The sequence below is a fragment of the Tachypleus tridentatus genome, chromosome 7, assembly GCF_004210375.1.
Source record: "Tachypleus tridentatus isolate NWPU-2018 chromosome 7, ASM421037v1, whole genome shotgun sequence".
Taxonomy (NCBI): Eukaryota; Metazoa; Arthropoda; class Merostomata; order Xiphosura; family Limulidae; genus Tachypleus; species Tachypleus tridentatus.
The window spans coordinates 166,867,070-166,890,204 of NC_134831.1; the positions used below are offsets into that span (position 1 = coordinate 166,867,070).

Consider the following 23,135-nt stretch of genomic DNA (forward strand, 5'->3'; position numbering starts at 1 on the left):
AATATTGTGACAAACATTTATTAAGGAAACGCATCACGATAATACACAGGTTCTTCTTAAACAATACAGATTAAGTGAAACTATGATTATTTGGTGTCATTTTAAAGGTCTCGTCCAACTAAGTTCTTACACTGATTTACCCTTAATTTTGATTTCTATCGTCTTTTGTAAGGGACTTCCAATGCCATTCTCTATTACGCATGTGTAGTAGCCTCCATCTTCTCGTTGAATATCATCTAAACGTAAAGTTCCATGACTATCGACAAAACTCTGGATATTTTCTTTGGCTGTATCGGATGGAAGTTCTAAAAATTCGATTATATATTATTACTCCATATTACTAATATTCTGTAACAACAAATATTCAATTACTCTTAAAAACCCAATCTTAAATTATTTAGAACGAACTGACATATCACACATACAAACCAATCTATTATAATAAATTTTTGTCTGTCTTAGAAATGCGTGCATAACTTACTATCTAAATACACATGCGCACGCACTTTATTTTAACGTAAATAAATAAAATATAGGTGTAAATACGATAATAAACATTTTGTACAACATAACTTAGTTTTCAAAAAGGTTTAACGTCAACTCGTATAACACAAGTCTATTTAATGATAGTATTAAGTACAGTAAACTTTAGCCCTAACTAAAGCAAGAAACATACACAAGTTAGTGTTAATTTCTCTTATCGGACATACGCCGAATTCAGTAAAAGCTTAATTAATATTAGGCCTAAGACAAGTAAAATTGTAGGTTTCGGTGTCTGCGATTGTAATTTTTGTATTATTCCAGAAATCATGTATTTAAATAATTAATGTTGCAATAAAGACACTAATTTGACTACAACTGTTTTGCGTGTCTCTGATAGGTTCTAATAAACATAAGCTACACTTGAGTTTAGGTTATTTAGTGATGTAACTAATAGGTCTGACAAAAGCAAGAAGCCAAATTAAAAGCAGCCATATTGGATCGGTTTAGAGTCCAGTGTTTGAAAACATCTACTGTTACTGTGCCATTTCACTATAATTACTTTGTTGCCAGCATGGCGTGAACCAGTATATTTGTTACAATCTGGTAATCGCAAATTTTTGACACACATCAATTAGAAAACAAGAGATTAATATCACTCACTAAAGTTCTTAGTCCAAGCAACAGAGGACGATGGAAAAGAATGAGCAGAACATTGAATTACAACTGACTCTCCAATTGCAGCCTCCACATCGGTAGGCGTTTCTTTCCATGTTGGAGGCCCTAGATATGACAGGAACGATAATGATAATTATTCAATATGTAACTTTCGCTTTTAGAACAAACCACAAACAAATAAATTTTCTCTCTTTACGAATTATTTTAATCCATATGTATTGTTTCGTACAGAACAGAGGTGTTACTAACCTTGGACTGACAATATTGCTGTATGGCTGTCTTTGCTACCTGTATTCCTTCCAATACACGTGTAATTTCCAGAATTTGTAACTTCGGCATTGTTGATCATTAACACAGAAAAATCTGAATGTGTAACAACAGTCCAGCGGACTTCAGAGACAATAGGTATCCCGTCCTTTAACCACTGAAACTGAACAGTGCCATCTCCTTCTTCTAATCCACAGATCATCTGGACTTTCTTTCCTTCTTCTACCAACTTGGGAACAATGAAAGGCCTAATTTTTACCGGAACTGGAAATAATATCCATAAGGACATTGAAAAATAATGGAAAGGTTGTGGATATACAAGTTATATCCTAAGAAGAAGTCAATTCAATGGATATTGCATCAGGACAAAAGCATTAAATACTAAATTGCATTGATTTAAAATGCTGTACTTATCTAGATGGTCACTTTTAAAAATAGGACTAACTAATTAATTACTATTAAATAATAATGCACCAAAATGTTAAAGTCGTTAAGAATATGAGGTTCACAATAAAAACAAACAAACAAACTGAATGTAGATCCAAAATTGTGAGAAGAACCGATAATATTTTAACTACCAAAGTTGTGCTCAATGATATGGACATAATTTGAATACAAATGAAAAAAATTATAACGAATACATTGAAAATAATTTGTGTACAACTTACCTAAGGCTAAAGTAAAACGAACGAAGAATATGGCGAATGTCCATGTCGGTAGCCACAGTGTCCCCATGAAGTAACACAAGCTGATGCTCACGCAAGATTAAAACTATGGATGTGACTTGTACAGTTTAACAGAACCAAACACGAGGAGAAATCTCACACAACTTAACTGCGTGAATAAACACATTAACATTTAACAATTAGAGATATACAGTCTAAACACACATCTCTCGACAAACATCCAACGAGACGATTTCACCAGAGAATGATTTCTGCAATGTCTGCCGCAACTACAATGTGTTTTTTTTGTTTTTATTTAGAATAACTATCACTAGCGCCACATATCGTCGTAACCCAAAGTTACAAAAAGGTTTGTTGAATCCTAAAAGATTTATTTAAAATGATGCAAAAATTGAAAAATTGAGTATCAGGTTAGGAGTACGATTCGAAAACGACAAAGAACTTGAAAATACTGGGTCTTTTGAGGTTTTTGAAAATAAACTGCATTGAACAAATAAAAATACTCAACAAAGCTAAGCAAAAATTAAATAGCTTTGAATCGACAAAGTAACAGTTACACAAACTTGATTTGTAAAAATGAATTGATAGCACCAATTTCAAAAGCTTTTTTACGACGGTTGTCAAGCTAAGTAAATGCGATTCGCGTAATCCTTAAACTATTACAGCCTTTATATTGTAAGTTTAAACAATTCTAGAATTTGTGTAATCCTTAAAAACAAATCATTTTACAAATTACCACAAGCTTTAAATAAAACAATATTTTTCACCTAATGGAATCAGGACATGAAATGGAAACGACTCATTCAATAAAAGTACAAGTTTCTCAGACGCTTGTTAAATTTTGTGAAACAAAGAAGACATTTTGCAAAATATTTCTGCAATACCCCCTATGGGCTTCCAGAGATAGTACTTCAAGACTGAAGAAATTTTTACATCTGGTTTGGAACTTTTTTCTTTTACCTCTTACAGTAACATGTACAGTTTTCTGAAGATTCTGCCCAATGCCATTGGATATTGTACATGTGTACTTCCCGCCATCGCCATATTTGATGGCGTCTGTAATCAGCGTCCCATCCAACAGTGTTTGCCAATGACTGTTTTCAAGCTCTGTGTTTCCCCGTTTCAGTTGGATGACCTGAAGACAAAATCAAATAAATTTGATTTTACGTTGTACAACTAACAGAACTAGCAATATGATAGCATGAAGTGTTTATAACGTGATTTCAATTAGAACAGAATTTACCATAATGGTGGTTTAATATAAATTACTACTCTTAAGGCCCATACCAAACTGTTAAGACTGGTTTGAACTACATTTCATTAAATGTGCGTTCAATTTCGGAACTGTTACTTCAAGCTTCAGTATAATTACAAGAATTATAATAACTATGCCAATGAACTAGAAAGATATCTGAAAGTGAAATACGATTTTAGAAATTAATTTTAACCAATTTCTAGTAGAGAGAAAATGTTACCTTTAGTCCAATGTACTGTTGGCGTAGGGTATCCATAGGCGTTACAAGGTAACTGCAAAGGACTTCTTAAGCCAACGACTGTGTCTTCAGGAATTGTCCGCCATCTTGGTGCACCTAACACAAACAGTCGTTAACAAATCAAATATACTCCTATAAATGCGTTTCAGATAGCAAACTACTTTACACCAACCGAAATCGCAGTAAGACTGAGACAACAACTTAGGCCTAACACGCTTCCTTAAACTTATCGGAATTACTACAACAGAAATAAAAAAAAAAAAACTTAAGCCTAACAAACTACCTTATACCAAATGAAATTATTTCAAACAGATAAAAATTTTGAGCTTTTCTAAATGCGCCCGTGTTTTTATAAAACCATACTATTAGTTTCACTATTTTCACTATAGGAGTTTGGCTTCGTATCGAAACATTGTTTTTAAAGAAACAAAAAGGCATGAAAGTATAATATTTCAATAAAATATTCATTTTACAGTAAACGTAGACACCTAGAAAAACAATGGCGAAACATAAGTTTATGAGTAGTCCTCACTCCAAAATATCTACACCATAAATAAACCCTAATGATTGACAAGCCAATAATTACCATTCACAAACTACCGATACGATATCAATGCAAAAAATTAAAGAGGACGTAACGATATAATCAGAAGTGTGCACATAAATGTCACTGAAGGTCTTTTGAATAAGGATAATTTGAAATAAAGCTCCATTTAATATGGTGTGGAGATAAAGAAACAAAAATGAAAAATATTACAAACTTCTGTAATTTTGGAAAATGATAAAAAACTGGCGTTATACAAATAAATTGGAGTCAGCTTGCATCAATAGACATGTTTGTTAAGTGCAAAGATATACAACGAGTTGTCTGTACTGCGCATACTACGAGTATTGAAACCTGGTTTTCTGCGTTGTAATCCTCTAGATTTATCGCTGGCCCCAAGTGGCTCAGCGGTATATCTTCGGACTTGTAATTCTATAAAATGTGGTTTCGATATACGTAATGTGCACAAAGCTCATCATGTAGTATTGTGCTTAACTACAAACAAATTTATCGAAATCTCTGGATGGGGAGGGGGGAAGGAGGGCAGTTGAAGTAGAAAAATTAAATAATTCAGTTGCATGTATGCTCATTAAATAATTAATTTAAAACCTTATTAAATGAAACTATCTTTACATGTAGACTGACATTCATTTCGACTGAAGTCTTAATATTTTGATCAAGTGAAAAACAGTCTACTTCTGTCTTCATGGATGATCCTTTGTTCTTAAATACGTCGCTAAACATGTTGATTTAAGAATTTAGATGTACTTGATTTAAAGGGCAATTGTAAACAAACCGCTGTGTCGTTCTTTCTTTGATAGTTCACTAATGACGTCACATTTTTCCAACACACTGATTTAGCACAAGAATACAGTATGGCTCTAAATAATGTGGACCTAACAATGTTAAAACAGACACAGACTAGCTATTATTGAATGGTAAATTTAGTAGTGACAGCGTTTCAGGCCTCTGCATGATGCAATTTTGGGTGCAAGACAGAACCCTGGTAGTCAGTTTGTATGTAGGCTTACGATCTGCTGTAAATTATTTTTTTCTAAAAAATTATTTTTTAATCCAATAACAGCTGCTCCGAATCCTGCAGAACCTGTATTGTTCAAATCTATTAATATGATCAGTGTCTCACAAGATGTGGCAAATTCACATAAATGTAAAACGTCTGCAAGCAGATCCTTAAAGCGCCCTCTATTAAAGTTTTATATCTAGAAGTTATCTTAAAATAATCATTCCTACTCATTTTAACTACTACAGAAATGCCATAGCTGTGTTGACACCAGAGAGGTAGATAAAATATAAATGACTTTCACAAATGGTTCCAAAATTAAATGCGTCTAAACTAGACTAGGCCTAAATTTACTGAGTAGCGTGGAGCCCTTAAATACTCTTACTTGAGCAAAGTACTACCATTTGGAAGAAACATTCCGACATTTTGCACTTGGAACCTTGTGTCAACATTTAGAAAGCGTTCGTTGTTTGTCACGAAACTACACTGGGCGATCAATATTCTACCCAACGTGAGTATCAAAATCCGATTCTTAGCGTTATAAGCACTTTGACTTTCCAGAGTGGGGGAATACATTTTGTAAGATATTCTACATTAGTCACGTTCAATGCTTAACATTAATTACTAATCACGTACGGAATTACTTGGAAATTCTAGAATTCAAATCTTAAGATCTCCATCACTTTTTCCTACCTTTAATCAGTAACTCGGCTGTATAGTTATCCTTGCCGCTTGGGCCCCAAGCACTGCATGTGTAATTTCCTGAACTTTTCACTGTGGCATTTTTAATAATTAATACGGAAACACTTGACGAGGGAACAATATCATATGCACTCCCTCTGGTGATTAAAATATCGTTCTTTAACCACTGAAATTCTACTGGCATATCTCCACGTTCTAATCCACACACTACTTGGATGTTGGTTTCCTCTGGTGGATTTGGAGGAAAACTAAATGGCTGAATCTTGAGTGGTGCTGAAAGAAAAACTCGATTAACCAAAATTAAAACAAATCTATCAAATCCTACGGTCAATTTACTGAAATACTCTTCGTAATTATAAGAAAAATAAATACATTGATAAATATAATAATTAATTATAATGTAATTTAACTTAATACATCAGATGTTTATACAACTAGGATCTTACTTTTGGTGAGAACGTCTGTACACAGACTGAAGACAAGGAAAACAATCAGCAACGTTCGGCCATTAAAGACATCGGAGTAACAGGAAGCCGCCCAAAGAACGGTGTTCCATGAAAGTTTTCTCATTCTTGATGACGTATGCTTTCTAATTACAAAAGCCGTGAAGAACGAGGTTGAATATCAGCTTTAATATTCCAATAGTGACATTTCTACAGCCGAAGGTACGTAAAATCACACGAGAGAGCCATCTGACATGCAAATCCTAGCACCTCCTTTCAACTTCTGAATATGGCGACTGATTCGCTTGCAAAGTCTTTTCCACAAAACAAAATAAAAATGTTGCTAGCGCCACATACCGTCAAAAACTTTAAATATTTGATCATTATTTTCCAGGAATAGTTTTATTTCCAAAATATACAAACCACAGATTATCGGGTACTTGTAATGCAGAAGTGCGTTGTATTGTCACTCTTGAATACCGAACGTTATTTGAATGGTTACCACAATTGGCTATTATTAATGATGCAGCAATTGTTTTGGCTTTTAACAACTGAATCATGTAAAAATCAACACGTTCGACAAGTTTTGGTTTCCAAATTGATTTGTTTAACCAAAACAGTCCTTCCAGCAACACAGTGATGAAGTAAAGGACTCCAACTTTACAGAATAACTTAGAAATCTAAGTACTTAATAATTATATCAATTTATATTAAAATGTAAACATTTCATGAGATAAGCAAGAGGAACGAGCATCAAAGACAAAAGCAGTAGTAAAAATCCTTTATTCACCTATAATACTCAGTTGTATCGTTTTCTGTAACCCTTCTCCAATGCCATTCGAGGCTTTACATGTATAAAGTCCACCATCTTCTTCCTCAACAGTTTCTATGACTAACGCGCCATCTTTGACAACGTGGACACGAGTTGGTGTTTCTTTTTCCGATTTCACTTCCCACAAGTCATCTGTGAAAAGTGAATGTATGTCTCAGTATAATGAGATCAGAATAAAGGAACTTAACCATAAGATGGTTAGTAATAACTTCAAATACGAAGTATTACTTTACCATTCTCGTTCGTCCATGTTATTCTTGGAATTGGAAAACCAAACGTTTCGCAAGGAAATTTCACCTTATCACCAAGATTGGCAGAGACATCTAATGGCTGAGAACGCCACGACAGAGGTCCTAAAATACAGGGTACGAGAACAGAACATTTAGACAAAACTATATCGGTTCTTTGTTCACAATTAAACTATTTGTGGCGACAAAACATTTAAGAAAATCGTCTTTTGCTATAGCAATTCTTTGACCCCAATCACACAATGAGCAATGCCATTTCCACTCGACTTTACATACAGTAGTTTGGTTTCATTACGATTTCATGTAATTGATATTCAACAACGTAAAACTTATTTAAAATTTCCAGAACCATTCTATTCCAAGAAGAAAAAAGAATAGTACAAAAACAACAACAAAAAAGTTCAAATATTTGTGTACTTATTTTCAGGAACTTAGAAGTAAGAATACCTTTGACCAAGAGCTCGGCTGTGTGGTCATCCCTTCCAGTGGACACTTCTGCTTTACAGGTATAATTCCCAGATGATTTACTGTCGGCGTCAGTGATAGTAAGTACAGAAAACTCATCAGTGGAAATAATTTTAACCCCTTTTTGAGGCTCCAATAAGAAACCATCTTTAAACCAAGAAAATTTGACATTCCTGTCTCTTTCTCTCAGTCCACACACTATCTGCACTTGTTCGCCTTCTTCCACAAATTTTGGAAAATTAAACGGTCGAATTTTCACAATGTCTGGAAACAAACGAGAAACAATATTTATATCTCGGCATACATATAGCCCTGACTGATAACATATTTCACTAATGAATTTTGTGAACTTACGACCGAATCTTCGGGGAAGGGGGGAAGGGCAAACGAAAAAATAAAAAAATTAAAAAAAGTTACTCAATTTTGTACAATTAATTTATTATCATTACGTTTCATAACAAGGAATATCCTAAAAATCCAGTTGGATCTACAATGTAGCGAAAGGTATGAAAAAATTTTTCTTTATTAGAATAATACTCTCCGACTTTCCAGCGTATACGATGCAGTTGACAAGACAAATCAGAGTAAAAGCAGACACATTCCATTAATAAAGAATTTTACAGTCATTAATACAACAAATAATGATAATCAGACAGAAATCCAACACCAAATTTGCGAGTCGTTACTTACCTTCCGAAGATGACAAGCTCACAAAACAGAACAAAAAGAACGGTGCTGAAACTGATAATCCACTTCTTGTAGACTTCATTGTTGAAGCAAAACGCGGGAATTGTATCACACAGAGTCCACCTTTACAGGGCTGTCTTGACCTTTTCTATAAAATCTGCTTATGTATCTTGAAATTCTAATATAAATCATCTTTGTCTTAGTCACATATTAAAATACAATTTTCTGAAGGGCATCTCGATAACATGGCTTCTCAAAGCAATAACTTTCCTAATATGGCGTCGTTTGCTACAACACTGGTGTCGGGTAAGAAAAAGATTTATGCTACCGTAGCGCCACGTATTAGGAAAAGAGAACAAAATAAAATACTTTATCAAATAACAGACATTTTTAAATAAAGAAATATATCGAAATGCAGTTCGCGTACCATGTATGCACGTTTAGCACCAGATGAGATGATTGGATAAATCTGGTCTTAATGCATTACATTTGCTAACTTGTTCAGAGATTAATCGCTATTTAACATGTTAATTGTTGGAGAAATTAGTATTAAAATATGGCGATTATAACTCAGTTGAATAGTTAATACACCACAAGTACATTCGAGTTAGTTACCATTCTGGGTTAGCCATCTGGTAAAACCAACAAAAAAATCGTATTTTGAATTAACTAACGATTGATATTCTTCGTCACGAGTAATCAGCACATTTGCAGGTTGACTCACAATTGGTCAATTTATCTTTTATTGTATTTAGTGCAGTCAGTTGACAGCAAACGTTGCAAGTTAAACACGTGAAATTAATAAAATTATATTTCTGTTAAATAATGTACGATAACTGAGGTAATTAAAAAAAATAAATACATTATCTATACTAAGAGCAACTAAAAGAATTTTCGTGCCCGTATATACATTAACTGTGTCGATTATAAGGTATTATAGGTTCCCACTACTGTACGTTTTCGGCCATTGTTCTATTAAAATATACAGAAATTTCAAAAGTTGATTATTCAATTTAAAATGGTGTACAAGATACTCAGAGTAGCTTGGGGTTAGATATGTATGGTAAGTTTACATTCATAACCCGTCAGGTAGCAGCACTATCGCACACAAGAGATAGGAAGAATTGCATATCACTTGTGAAAGGATTTCAAAACACAAGTTATTTATAACAAAGCTTCTCAAATTCCAAATAGCGCAAAAAATGTCATTTTAATCACAAATGAAACCCTTTCACCATAAAATCGCGGAATCCAACGAGTAAACAAGTTTGTAGCATAACTGTAAATAAAAATACAATTGTGTACATAACATCGAATTATAAAATATAACAAATAACTACAATAAAACATCAAGAAATAAACATTTAACACTGTAAAGTGTTAGTATTATAATCAACACAAAAGTAGAACATAAGATTAGGCTTAGCTAGTAAAATTAGTAATTGAAAACTAAACACATGGTAACGCCATCGACTGAACTATTCCAGCATAAAACCTACAGTTTTATGTTAATTTCTTTAATTTTCAATAATAAAACAAACGGTGTCTCATTAAATATACTGAAACCAGAATTAAAATTCAACATGACTGAAGTCTTTCACTGTTAAGAAAAACAGCCCACAAACAGCACACTTGTAATTGTTCAATATATTTTCAATGGCTGAAACAGAATGCTGGATATCTAATGTTAGCTTTATCAATGGAGTTCAGACTTCATTAATTCAATCAATCAAGTCTTAGTCTAAAGACTGTTAACATGTAAATAATAACTTAAAGTCCTCATTTAAACCTTGTATACAATGAAACAAATGAGCCACTTTTTACCTAGGGCAGTTTCTCTTGTATACATTAATCTTTTCTTTGATAAAACACATAGCACGCTTTTGAAATCACACCGACGTCAGTTAAGAACAAATTACTTTTCCACCCCTATGTTCTGATAATAAAACATTCCAGTACCTAACACTACCGAACTGTTTATTTCGTGCAAAGTTATTCGTGGGTTATCTGCGCTAGCCGTCCCTAATTTGGAAGTGATACACTATAAAGAGAAGAGAGCTAGTGAGCACTTGAGATACTCCTTACCAACAAAAAGCAGGATTAACAGTCATATTACAAAACCAACACAACAGAAAGATTGAGCATGCGGAATCCATGACCTACAGACCTTTATTATAATGGCAGATACTTTAAAAAAAGCTACAAATTATATTTGAAATACGGTTGATATCCATCCATAAACAAAGCGGCAGAGCACGATAATTAGATAAATGCAGGAATTTTTCTTACGCTTTAACCATTACTATTTCTTCTAAACATCCACTTGAGGTAATGTCAACTCAAGAATGTGACGTAAACACAGTTATATGAAACTAGGGTTTGGAGCAATGCAAGTATAGATCAGCAAAACAGTAAATTTTGGAACCGAAATATTTACACTTATTCCATTCGAGAATTTAGTTCCATAACCATGTCATGAGATAGTCGTTATTTTTCCACCATCTACTTCCATAATTTTTAATACCTTTAACTTTTAGATTCACAATTGCAGACAAATCTCCAATTCCATTGGACGCTTCACATTTGAAGACACCGCCATCAGCTTCTGTAACTTGTGAAATGACCAATAGGCCATCGTTGTTTTTGAGACGTTGGTCTAGAGATGAAATTGGCAGTTTGGCATCATTTCCTGTTGAAAAAAAAAAATAACAGAAGGAAAATACGCTTGCGTTTTGACTAAATACCATCAAATTATAACGGGAAGATAACTTAAAATTGGATAAATGAAAAATATATGAAACACTGAATAAACGAAGTAGAATATTATTGAATACCTTGTAATAAGAATAGCCTAAATATATTTATGAATAAAAAAAGTCACAGTTTATTCTGTTACCGACCAGAAACTTTCCACCATTGAATAGTTGGTTTGGGATAACCATAGGCCTTACAAACGAAAATAACTTTCTCCCCAAGATTGGCAGTTTGATCCTTTGGCTTACTTTTCCACTGGGGTGGCCCTATGAAAAAAACGAAATAACTCTGCAAAGTTTAAGGACAAAATGTACGAGTTGAATGATAAAATTACCCGTTGAAAAAATGTAAAAACCTAAATCAATTATAGATGTTACTACCTTGTTATGAAACTTACAGCACATTCATGACCAATATAAATGTTTCGTGTTTGCTCATAATGTCAAGAACCTTATTTAAACCGGTACATAAAATAGGCGTAGTTGCCTCTTAAACCAATAACTCAGATGCACATAAGACGTAAAATATGCCTAGTTACCTTTGACCTGAAGTTCCGAAGTGTAACTCTCTTCGCCGAACCTATTTCTAGCCAGACAAGTGTAGTTCCCGGAAATAGTTACTTTCACATTGTTAATTATCAGTAAAGAAACACGTGGATGATTATGGATGGTCCAAAAATCTTTAGTCTCCAAGGGTGTGCTGTCTTTAAGCCACACAAATTCAAGCGGATCGTCCCCAGCTTTGACACCACACGTGATTTGTACCTGTTCTCCTTCCACTGTTTGTGGAAAAGTGAAAGGTTGAATTCTCACAGGCACTAGAACAGAAAAAAACATAAGACGAGTCTAGGATCAACTAGTCACCTTGAAATAAAACAGAATATACTCAAAACAAAAGAAAATTTGCATGCGATTTGTATATATCAACAGAATCCACTGATAATAGCTCAAAATTTAAACGTTACGCCAATAGAGACATATGTACTAGAGAATACAGTTTGAAGAATTATATGGATATTTAAGATAGGCATTAAATTACGTATTTTTACCCTACTAAAAAGAGGTTAATAAATGAAAATAACTTAGTAGTAACAGAAAGCTCACCTTGTCCACTTGCTGTGATTAGCAGCTGCACTGCTACGTATAGTGCCACCAGAGCCCTTCTTTCCACGATGCCTGACGAGGGCACTTCCTTTCCAACGATATTGAACATGAACACAATTTAATCTCTACATGGAACCTTCAGCGAAAATATAGCATCTGCGCATGCGACAAACAAGATATTATTCTAAAGATATTCACCTAAACACGAAGATTTTACAAGTTCTATTACAAAGTGCTATTTGTAAAGACATTATTCAACCCGACCCATCCTCAAAATGGCGACTATAGCATAATACAACCAGGTTAAAAGTACAGGATTATTGAACGACAAGAGCGCCACGTATCGAGATGACCAAGAATCATGATATTTTGAGGAAATTACAGAATGGTATAAATGAAATTCTATCCCTTTAAGATTCTATTAACATGGTTGATTCGAATGACTCAGAAAGAAGAGTAATATTCAGCTATTAAAGAATGAGACGTTTGTCATAACTGGTTACCTTTGACGATTAACCAAGCGTTCGGAGTCCAAAGTCGACTATTTTTAATCCTCCACTTGCTTATTTCGCTTTGTTTTCTTAGACGTGTGCACAGAATGAATCCATTTCAAGATAAGAGTTACATTAACAAACATGACCAATGGTGCAAATTCAAATTTGATAAAACTAAAATTACATTTGTTTTCTAACTCGTATAACCAAACACTTTAGTAATAAATGTGCAAGTTGAAGAAGGTTTCAATGAATGGACAAAAGAAGTAGCGCTATCTCTCCTTTTTAACTTACTGCCAAATGTTAAAGCAGAGAATTCTGGACACTCTTCAAGGAAAAACATTTATTTATTTTAATTGTACCTTTAACTGAAAGTGTGAATGTTTTTTTCAGGCTTTCACCGATACCATTGGTCACTTGACATGTGTAAAGTCCAGCATCATCTTGACTGACATCTTTAATAGTGAAGGTATCTTCAAATTCGGAACGTTCTGGTACCTCGACAAAGTTTCCTCCTATAGGAAAGGTAATTTCCAATTAAATCTTGTTCAATAATCAGAGAATGTAATCAATTGTTTTGTAAACAACTTTATGCTACAGTTAGAACCATCTTATATGCCAATTTGAAGACTTGATTTCACTCAACAAGAAAATGTAAAACACATGTTCGGATATAATCGTATTTATAAAACAAAAACGACCATAGGTAGCGCTCCAAGATTATCTTGAAATCTCGGTTATCGCGTGACTTCATTGAAACATGGTTATCCTTCGAAGGCCCTTTGAATTTATTCCATAGAATAAACCCAGCATCCACTGATGCGTCCAAGATGAGATAACAATGTAGGAGAGAGATCCTTATTCAACTCCTTACAACGACGACTTTCACTACCTCTGTTCTCCATGAAATACAGTTCCACCAGACATGTCAATAACCAAAAAGCAAAACAGAAATTTTCTTTGCCCTCCTCAGAAACGTAGAAACTTCTATCGCGAATAAGGACGTCGACCAAGGCCTAAAAGCTTCAATACAATATGAAATTAACACAGTCCATAAGATCCGATAAAAAAACAAAAACAGATCAGCATATAAATTTACTAAAGATAGCTACCTATTGTAAGAAGATTGCTAACTATATTCTAACTCACGATGTTTTTTTAGTTTTTTCATTTCAGAACTGAAACATCCTACAGCCTAACAGCATAACACAGTAACACTTCTCTTCCAACACTTGCAAACCAATCGCCAAAGCTATAGAAACAAATCAACACGTTTGCAGACCAACGAAACAGAGAGCCAGTCATGACAAACCAGGAAATATAAGCAACAACTGAAGAAATCACGCCAGTTCATGATCTCTTCATCAAAACAGATCCAGTTGAAGTTTCAGAATCAGAAATCCCCAAGAATAAAAACCAGAAGATATAGTTCCAGCCGAATCAATGTATGAGAGCTATTCATAGTGATCTAGATGCTAGCAACAGCTAACCTTGCAGATTTTTACCAATCAGGCCATGACAAATGAAGATATCTATGTTCTTTTACCATAATATAATTATCAGGTTCTAAATGTACTTTACTACTCATTCTTCTCGCCATGTGATGAACCTCAGGCACTGGTTGGATATACTATAAGGAGCTCAAGTGGGTTTTCCCAGGGCACTCTACCCCCACGGCCAAATCCTCGGCATAGGATAGGTGTATCCCCGCCATCTTGAGAAATGACCTTTTGTTTGCTTCCTTCCCACAAATCCTGGTTGTTTGGATTGGAAACCTACCAATCAACTTTCTTTGCCTTTCTTTTCAGGACGTCATGTTCTAAGCGGTGTTATTAATAGTCCTTCGCTGCCTATTTTTATGTTTAATCCTGTAAACCAAGAAAAAAGTCAATGTGTATGTAAATATATTTGTTTGTTTGTTTCATGCTTAATTTTAACACTGGATTAATAACAAATCTTCCACGAGCATGACAAAGAGGGGAGATAAACACTCGTGTCTCGGTTGTTGTTTTTATATTGTTTGTGTTTGAATTTCGCGCAAAACTACACGAGAGCTATCTGCGTTAGCTGTCCCTAATTTAACAGTGAAGACTAGAAGGAAGACAACAAGTCATCACCATCCACCGCCAACTCTTGGGCTACTCTCTTTTACCAACGAATAGTGGGATTAACCGTAACATTATAACGCCCCCACGGCTGAAAGGGAGAGCATGTTTGGCGCGACGGGGATGCGAACCCGCTACCCTCACATTACGAGTCGCACGCCTTAACACGCTTGCCTATGCCGGGCCTTGGGTTTATATTTATAGAAAGTGAGTTTTAAGAGTATGAGTTCGATTTTCCATCTCCTTGATCTTTCGTACCCTTACCCAATGTCTGCACTGGAGTTAAAGATTCATATTCCAGATCATGTGGTACACATCACTGAACATTTGCTTTGTGCTGCTATTTATCTCGTTTGAAGTATGGTGTTAGATTTGACGGACAGAAAGTATTTTCAACATCTGGTGTGGTTTGCGTTCATACCATACATTTATTGTATTTTAATTACATCTTTCAGCGCCACCTGTGGTCATTTTGCTTTTTCATAAATGTTTTTTGCATAGTTATTATACATCTAGCACAGCTTTACTTCATGTGGTTCTTCCAACATCTATAATTTTAAAGAAGCTTATTTTGTACCAGCTCTGTCAACAGATAATTTGCTATACAACAGTCCTAAAGAAATTATTGTTTGCTTAAATACAAATATGTACCTCAATTAACCAAAGACTGTTACATAAGACAGATTTATAAGTACCTTGTATATGATTTTAGTTAAACTTAATCAAAGCAATCCACGATGTTTTTCTGATGATAATTCAAACGGTAAAATTAAAACTACTATCTTATACAATAATATTATCCCTAACAACCTCCACGTGCACCAACACGCACCTTTTTGTTTCATCCACAAAATACTAGGTTTTGGAAAACCCCAAGCACTGCAGCTAAACGTTACAGTTTCTCCAATGCCTGATTCTAGGTCAGTGGGTTCATGTTTCCATTTTGGAGGACCTACAACGAAAATATGTTTATGTTGACACGCTAACTTTTAATAATAGTAATAAATACAGCATCAATAAGAGGACAAGTACTGAAGCCCAGTATATAGCAATAGTATTTTTTTTTTAATTTGATTCCTCTCTTAGACTTTGTTATTACATAAAGTACAGAAAAATCACACTGTCAAATAGATGTATATAGTATTAGCAAAATATTTACGTAAAGTAACAATATTTCGTGTTAAATACATTTAAGATACAAAATCACGTGGTGAAATAAAAATAACCGTATACAGCTATAACTGACGTTGTTATTAGTATTAGTACCTCTTGTGTATAGGAAGATAATACTAGTTGTCTTAGAAATTTGAAAAGTGAGGCTTGCCAGACTTACCAAACGGAATTTGTACACAAATTTACAAACACCAGACTTTCAATTTTATCTAGTTTCTGGAATTATGTGTCCACCATTAGGGATCAAACACTGGATTTCAACATTGTACATCCTTTAACTTATCGTTGCCCCACTAGAGGGCGTAAGTTTAAATATAAAGTTGAGCCTACTTCACTTTGTTAGAAGTAGAATACGTTTATATTACTCTCAAAAATCAACGTTTGTAAACAATGTTATACGAATTTGAATTATAGACTTATGTCGTAAGAAGTTTGAAGAGAAAAAGTATTAAAAAGACATGTTCTTAGAGTCGGAAGGTGATGCCAATGCAGAGACAGCAAACTGTTTTATGTGCTTTTCCCACACTGAGGACTATCATGCGGCGGTTCATAACAAAATTTATTAGCTTTGACAGTTGTAGCCACAAATTAACTTCTGATTATCACATCGATAATACCATCAGAATGTATTTCAAATTATATCCAGTAGTTCAAATGTAAGTGAAAAAAATTACCTTTAACTCTAAGTTCGGTTGTAAATTCATCTTGACCAACTGAGTTTCGGACAACACAGGTGTAGTTTCCTGATATTTCTGTGGTCACACTGTTCAATATTAGCACTGAAACTCTACCAGGAGAAAGAACTGTCCATTTATCGCCTGAGTGCAAAGGTCGGCCATCTTTAAACCACTTAAAATCAGCAGTGGCATCGTGCGTTTCTAATCCACAAGTAAACTGTATTTGTTTACCTTCTTCAGCTGAAGATGGAAGTCCGAAAGGCTGTATCTTTGGAGGCACTACCATAGGAACAAAACTGTTCAAGACTGAAACCTAAACCTAGCTGAACAATAAATCATCCAATCGAATTTAAATGAACAAATTATTTTTAGTTGTACTCTTAATATTATTCACATAAAATAAGTATGCGTCGAGAATAAATAAATACACATTAACTAAATAAATGAAGCCAAATAATCTCACCTTGGCCAATAACGCCCGAGAAGAAAACTCCAACGTAAATTAAAATCTTCATTGGCAAGCCTCCGTTGTCTTTTCACTTTCCAGAATGTAAGAAATTTTGTAAAGAAAATGTAAGAAAATTACATACGCGTAATCTTCTGCAATAGTATGCTAAATTTTGATATTCACTGGGTCTTTTCTCGGTGGTAAAAGATAACAAAAATGACTTGGTAGTTCTAACTATTAGCCAAAAAGTTCATCTCTATCACATAAAATTTCTACTTTCCCTTCGCAAAACACAACTAGTTCAAATATGGCGTATTTCTACGGTCATTGTGGTTTAAATAACGCTAAGTTATCAGCGCCACACTCCGCCAAACCTGAAAACTACAGAAAGATTTGATGTAAATATTTCATACATGATTTTGTTTTTTCAAAATGGCATAATTTATTAAAATAAATACGTGTACAAAACTCGTGTTTCAGTCGTAGATGCCGAATTATTATCCACAAAGATTATGTAACATCAGTGTGAAAAATATGTGGTATCTTAGACTATATATCGTTTACCTTTATCTTTGTTTAGAACCAAGCCACATTGGATTATCTCTGCTATGTTTACAGCAGGGAATCGAGCCCAAGATTTCAGCGTTGTTCCATCATGGGACAACTACATAACTACTCAGATGATAAAAAAAATCAACCATGATGTGATGAGACACTTGCGGCATGTATATCACAATGTCGTTATTTTTATCCAATTTTAGTCCAAACAAAGGTTCCAGATGCTAAGTAGTTGATCTCTGAATGCAAAAGTACAGTGTTAGTCAACGAAACTTTGATAAATCGGTGAATATGGGAAAACAGGTTTTGGAAAAACAACAACCCGTTGATACAAAACACTTCTGTGGCGAAACAAATATACACAAAACTAAGCTACTTCCAAAGACAAATTACTCCATTTTTTACGCTCCCAATATGATGTTCATAAAATGTACTGAAAACCCACTTTTAGCAAACTTTCTTATTCCTATAGTTTGTTAAAAATACAACTTATGGCTTAACATGATTCATATTTACGCATCACTTAGGATTATAATAATAACTTACCTATAAAAATCAGTCATCAATAACTTAGAACGTTCTTTTAGTATGTAAAGACGTTCGTACCAACTCCATTGACTAACAGGCTCAAAAGTTATGTTAAATTACATCAGCTGCGGATGTTGTGTTCCCTATTCCTCTTAATTTGTTCATTACGGACTTAAAATCAGAGGTGTGAATTCCCAGTGGATAACTTAAGAGAAATGGAGTTGAGGACATCTGCAGTGTAATTGATTTTCATCATAAAATTTAGGTTTATTGGTTTATGATGCTTCGCTAGCTTTCGGCATTTAAAACGTAGGTTTAGCCGTTTTTATGTATGACTGTTTTTTGGGGGGGTTTAGGAAAAGCACAAAGAGCTATCTGCTGTGTTTACTGTGGTGAACTGAACCATGGATTTTAATGTTGTAAATTTACCGTCGTCCCAAATATGATAAGCATGTCGATTACTTAGAACATGCGTATTGAAACTATGATTATTAGCTAATACTCCAGAAACTGCATAATGGCGTAACATTCCAAAATCACTTCAACGTGAATTTGGCTTGGCCTAGTGGTTAGCGTACCAGAGAATTCACAGTTCGCCACCAGTCGGCGCAGAAACATGTCTGGGTTTGAAGTGTCCTGAGATCTTCGAACACCACTGTTCGATCAAGAGTTGCAGTGGGTGCCATTGACTAGCTGCCTTCCTTCTAGTCTATCAGTTCGGAGTTGGTAACTGATATGTGAAGATAGCCTTGGTATAGCTTTTCGTAATATTGTGAGACAAATATCCACTCCAACTTCAAATACACTGCTGTCTTTCAAATTCTGTTACGCATAAAACGCAGTTGTAATTTTCGACTGAGATGCCATATAACGCACACATGGGTAAAACGTTTCGTGATCTTTAAGTTTCAAATATAGCCGTTCCTAGATTTATACAACTGAGTAGAGGGAAGCCAGGCAGCATGTAGCATCCGCCGCCACAAGGGCATCACGTCTCGATCTCTGGATCTGTAAATTTGCAACCCAAAACGCTAAATATTAATTCTCACAAAGTCGCTGCCCCTTTCCCTAGTGGCACAATGGTAAGTTTTAAGGCTTTTAATGCTAAAAATCGGGTTTCGATACCCATGTGGAGCATAGAACAACTAGACCACTGTTTAACTTTCTGCTTAACTACAAACAAACAAAATTTTCATGATAATTGTTAAATCCTCACGACATGCTAATGTTGCAAGGCAATCAGTTAAAGTTAAGAGGACGAGAGTGCATATGAAAAAATTGTGGTGTATCATGAAAAATTGTTCTTGGCATACATTACTGGAGCTTGAAGTTAAATACATTTCAACAGCGGCATTGAAAACCGAAAAACTGTCGGTAATGTTTTGTTCTTTTTCATACCAAATATACTAGGTTCCACCAAATAGGAGGCTTGGTCCTATAAATAATATATCACGTTCGTTCTATTTGAAGCATAAAATACTTTTGATTGGAAAACCTAGAAAGAAATACTAAACAGACGTCTATAAACCGTACAGTACCAGGGTGTGGTGACAAAATTACTGCAATAGCTTTAAAACTTATCTAACTTACAGAACAAAAACGTAACAAACAGTTATCAAACTGTCATTTTTCATTCTTTTTACAAAGGTTAATGAAAATTTACTATGATGTTCTATAATAAAAGAATAAATACTTAGATGTTGCACGTGATGTTTCAACAAAGGACAAATGTCTTACTGACAATATACAATCCCTCTAGCTTTTGCAAATTTCCCCTTTTCACAAAGGGGAAATCGTCTGTGTAGTGAAAAAAAACTCTTGAAGGTATAATGGAAAATATAAAGTAAAATGACCACTTCTTGTAAAATTACGTAACAGCGCGGTAACTTCTCACGTTTCAGGTTTGCTTTTGGAAATAAGCTTTAAAAAGACAATCTTTTACTTCGTTTCTTGATAGCCTACTGTAATACACGACAACGTGAAAAAATTCGGTCAATTATTTAAAAGTACGGCAGGAAATCGTTTGCCCGAACAAGAGCAATTATTTTTTGAAACGAGTTAGAAAAGTAAAGACATTCACTTTGTTTGTATAGTCTGATTTTAAAAGCAGCAACCAGATGACTGACTGTTCTTTACGGCTTCGTGTGCCATAACATCTTTATTTTAATACTGGAACTCGGAAACTTAGTTTCCACTAATCAGAAACAGTTACAATTTTCGTAGTTAAAATGCAATGTATATATTAAAGAGCCCGGTAAAGAACAAAGAACGATATATTTTTTTATTTCTCACAGAAGAAAGGAAAAACTTCTACCTCGAACAACAAGGCTAACAGTCTTCTGAAGATCCTTGCCTAACCCGTTAGTTATTTGACAACGATACAGTCCTCCATCTTGAAGTTTGATGTCACGGATTTCCAATACTCCTTTCTCTACAACTAAGTATCCTAATGGCCTCCATTCATTTTCTGTTCAAACAGAATACAATAAGAATCATATTCTACGAAGGACAAAAACGGTTATAACAACATAAAAGCTTGAAGTACAAGCACCAAAAACTAAACAGTAGAATTGTTACCTAACTGGTTAAGAAAAACTCGATTATTTAGGGAAAAAAAATAATTGGGGCTATGGAAAATCCCAGAACTTACATATAATAAAATAATGATATATATGTACCTGTCTGTTTCGTCCACACAACATGAGGCTCTGGAAAACCCCAGGCCTTACACACAAGTCGTTCTGATTCTCCGATTCCGCTGTGTACGTCTATGGGTTCGGTTTGCCATCTAGGAGGTCCTAAAAGGAAAATCAGTTTGTAAATAAATCTCCACATAACTCTATAACTCTAAGAGTTATAACAGGTAGTGCTTTAAGTAAACTTGAATATTTTCCACGCAAACAAACGGGAAAGAGTAGGGGTGTTTCAACTAAGATATATAAAGTGAATATCTTCTAGTAATTTCGCAAATTCATGACCAAACAAACGTTAAAGTATTGTAAGTTTCGAATAGCATTACAAGACTAGCTTCAATTAAAATGAACGCTCTAGACGGAAACACACAAAGCAGTGCGATACATTTAATCTCATATCCTGGAACTATATCCTAGTTCCATATAATAATTTCTAAATATTTCGTTTTATTTTATCTACAAGTTTCCTCGAATATATTCATGGTGATGACCTATGAAAGTGTTCTAAGAATACATTGTGAAGTACATACACTTCAGAAGTGTGAAGTTTTGCGCCTTAATTTCCGTTAATGCAAAAGATAAATTAAAATCAACATGTGTACGACAAACAATGCAAATTTGATTATAAAATAAAAATACATTAATCATACCTAAAGAATTTGACTCCTATGTAATGTCGTTAACTATCACTAGGCTTAGGAAAATAATGAATTACAAGCAACCTCTATACATTAAATATAGAAGTTTCTGTTTTCCTAACACTTATTCTTCTGAATCTAGTTTTGCTCCTTAGGTTTTTACAGCTATGGAAATATATGTCCGATAATTCAAACTTATAAATAAATGTAAGTAAGTAACGTGCAAGAAATAAATAATAACATGTCGTTTCTCTTTGGTTTTCTAACAGAAAAATAAAAAGCAGATTTATTAAAATGATTTAATTTATTAATACATACATGTTAACAGAGATCGCATTTAATTATATGAAATGATAAATATTACATTTATTGAGTTGTAGAAATGCAGTCTTAGAAAATCGTCTCCTTGTAAAGAATTCCAAATTATAGTTATAGTTACCAGAAAACTGTTAACTTATGTCACATCAGTAGAATGGTTGAGATATAAAAAGCTGCTGAAGACCCAAGAATAGTGTCTTTTGTAAAGTATAATTTCCTGACCCTCATAGGTCATTGTTTCTCTCTGCTGATAACCCATCTTTCTAAAAGATAGAGGTAACTTAATCCTAATTCTTTAGAACAGCATAAGGATAAAATGAAAAATTAAAACTTTTTAGAACAATATAGAGATGTAATGGAAAACGGAAATATAACTCCATATACAACTATGCAAAAAAAAATAAAAATAAATATCATAATTTATAATTGTTGAATAATATATATATATACACACACACACACACACACACATACACCTTCATAGGTATCCACCATAGTAATAATAATCTTGAATTATTTTATATACAGTATTCCTTCTTTACAATTTTACATTTACAAACAAGCAATGTTTTCTTTAAATTTCCTTTAAGAGTTTTTATCATACACTACCTGTCCAATCACACGTCATTGTTATTACAAAAATACCACAAATATCATTTGGATATATTTTTTGTAACGCGCGTTATCCCATACAGAACCAATTAAACGATGAGAAACAAGTAAATATATCTCACCTTTTACAATTAAGATAGCTGAGTATCTTTCTTCTCTGTTGTTGGTTCTTGCCACACAGGTATAATTCCCAGAGTTCTGTACCATTACGTTCTCCAAAACCAGTAAAGAAATATCTGAAGTTGGCGAAAATAATCTTACGTTGTACGTCAAAGTTAGAGGTTTATTATCTTTCAGCCAGTTAAAGTTTGTTCTAGTTTCAGAATTTCCTTTTCCAATCAACCCACATACTACTTGGACTTTTTTGTCCTTCTTCTACACTTGGAGGGAAATTAAATGGCTGTATTTTCATGTGCACTGCAAGATACGATAATGAAACATCAAAACCATAGAATAATAAGTAGTACATGTATTAGTTTTTTAAAAAG

General features: G+C 34.0%; 2 protein-coding genes across 2 annotated transcripts in view; both read right to left on the reverse strand.

The window, feature by feature from the left end:
• Positions 1–23,135, reverse strand: part of LOC143257853 (hemicentin-1-like) — a 23,538-nt gene continuing 403 nt past the window's right edge. Inside the window, exons 2-19 of the mRNA XM_076516884.1 lie at positions 22,770–23,064; positions 21,065–21,184; positions 20,701–20,853; positions 16,850–17,131; positions 15,835–15,954; positions 13,224–13,412; positions 11,839–12,117; positions 11,447–11,566; positions 11,005–11,235; positions 7,842–8,123; positions 7,380–7,499; positions 7,105–7,278; positions 5,863–6,144; positions 3,603–3,700; positions 3,072–3,246; positions 1,408–1,689; positions 1,144–1,263; positions 1–305 (exon numbers count right to left, since the gene is read on the reverse strand). Of these exons, the coding sequence (XP_076372999.1) occupies positions 127–305; positions 1,144–1,263; positions 1,408–1,689; positions 3,072–3,246; positions 3,603–3,700; positions 5,863–6,144; positions 7,105–7,278; positions 7,380–7,499; positions 7,842–8,123; positions 11,005–11,235; positions 11,447–11,566; positions 11,839–12,117; positions 13,224–13,412; positions 15,835–15,954; positions 16,850–17,131; positions 20,701–20,853; positions 21,065–21,184; positions 22,770–22,854 (3,291 nt within the window). The 5' untranslated portion in view covers positions 22,855–23,064 and the 3' untranslated portion in view covers positions 1–126. The remainder of the gene's footprint in view (positions 306–1,143; positions 1,264–1,407; positions 1,690–3,071; positions 3,247–3,602; positions 3,701–5,862; positions 6,145–7,104; positions 7,279–7,379; positions 7,500–7,841; positions 8,124–11,004; positions 11,236–11,446; positions 11,567–11,838; positions 12,118–13,223; positions 13,413–15,834; positions 15,955–16,849; positions 17,132–20,700; positions 20,854–21,064; positions 21,185–22,769; positions 23,065–23,135) is intronic.
• LOC143257854 (cell adhesion molecule DSCAM-like) overlaps positions 22,967–23,135 on the reverse strand; it is a 15,818-nt gene continuing 15,649 nt past the window's right edge. Inside the window, exon 5 of the mRNA XM_076516885.1 lies at positions 22,967–23,064. Coding sequence (XP_076373000.1) covers positions 22,967–23,064 — 98 coding nt within the window. The remainder of the gene's footprint in view (positions 23,065–23,135) is intronic.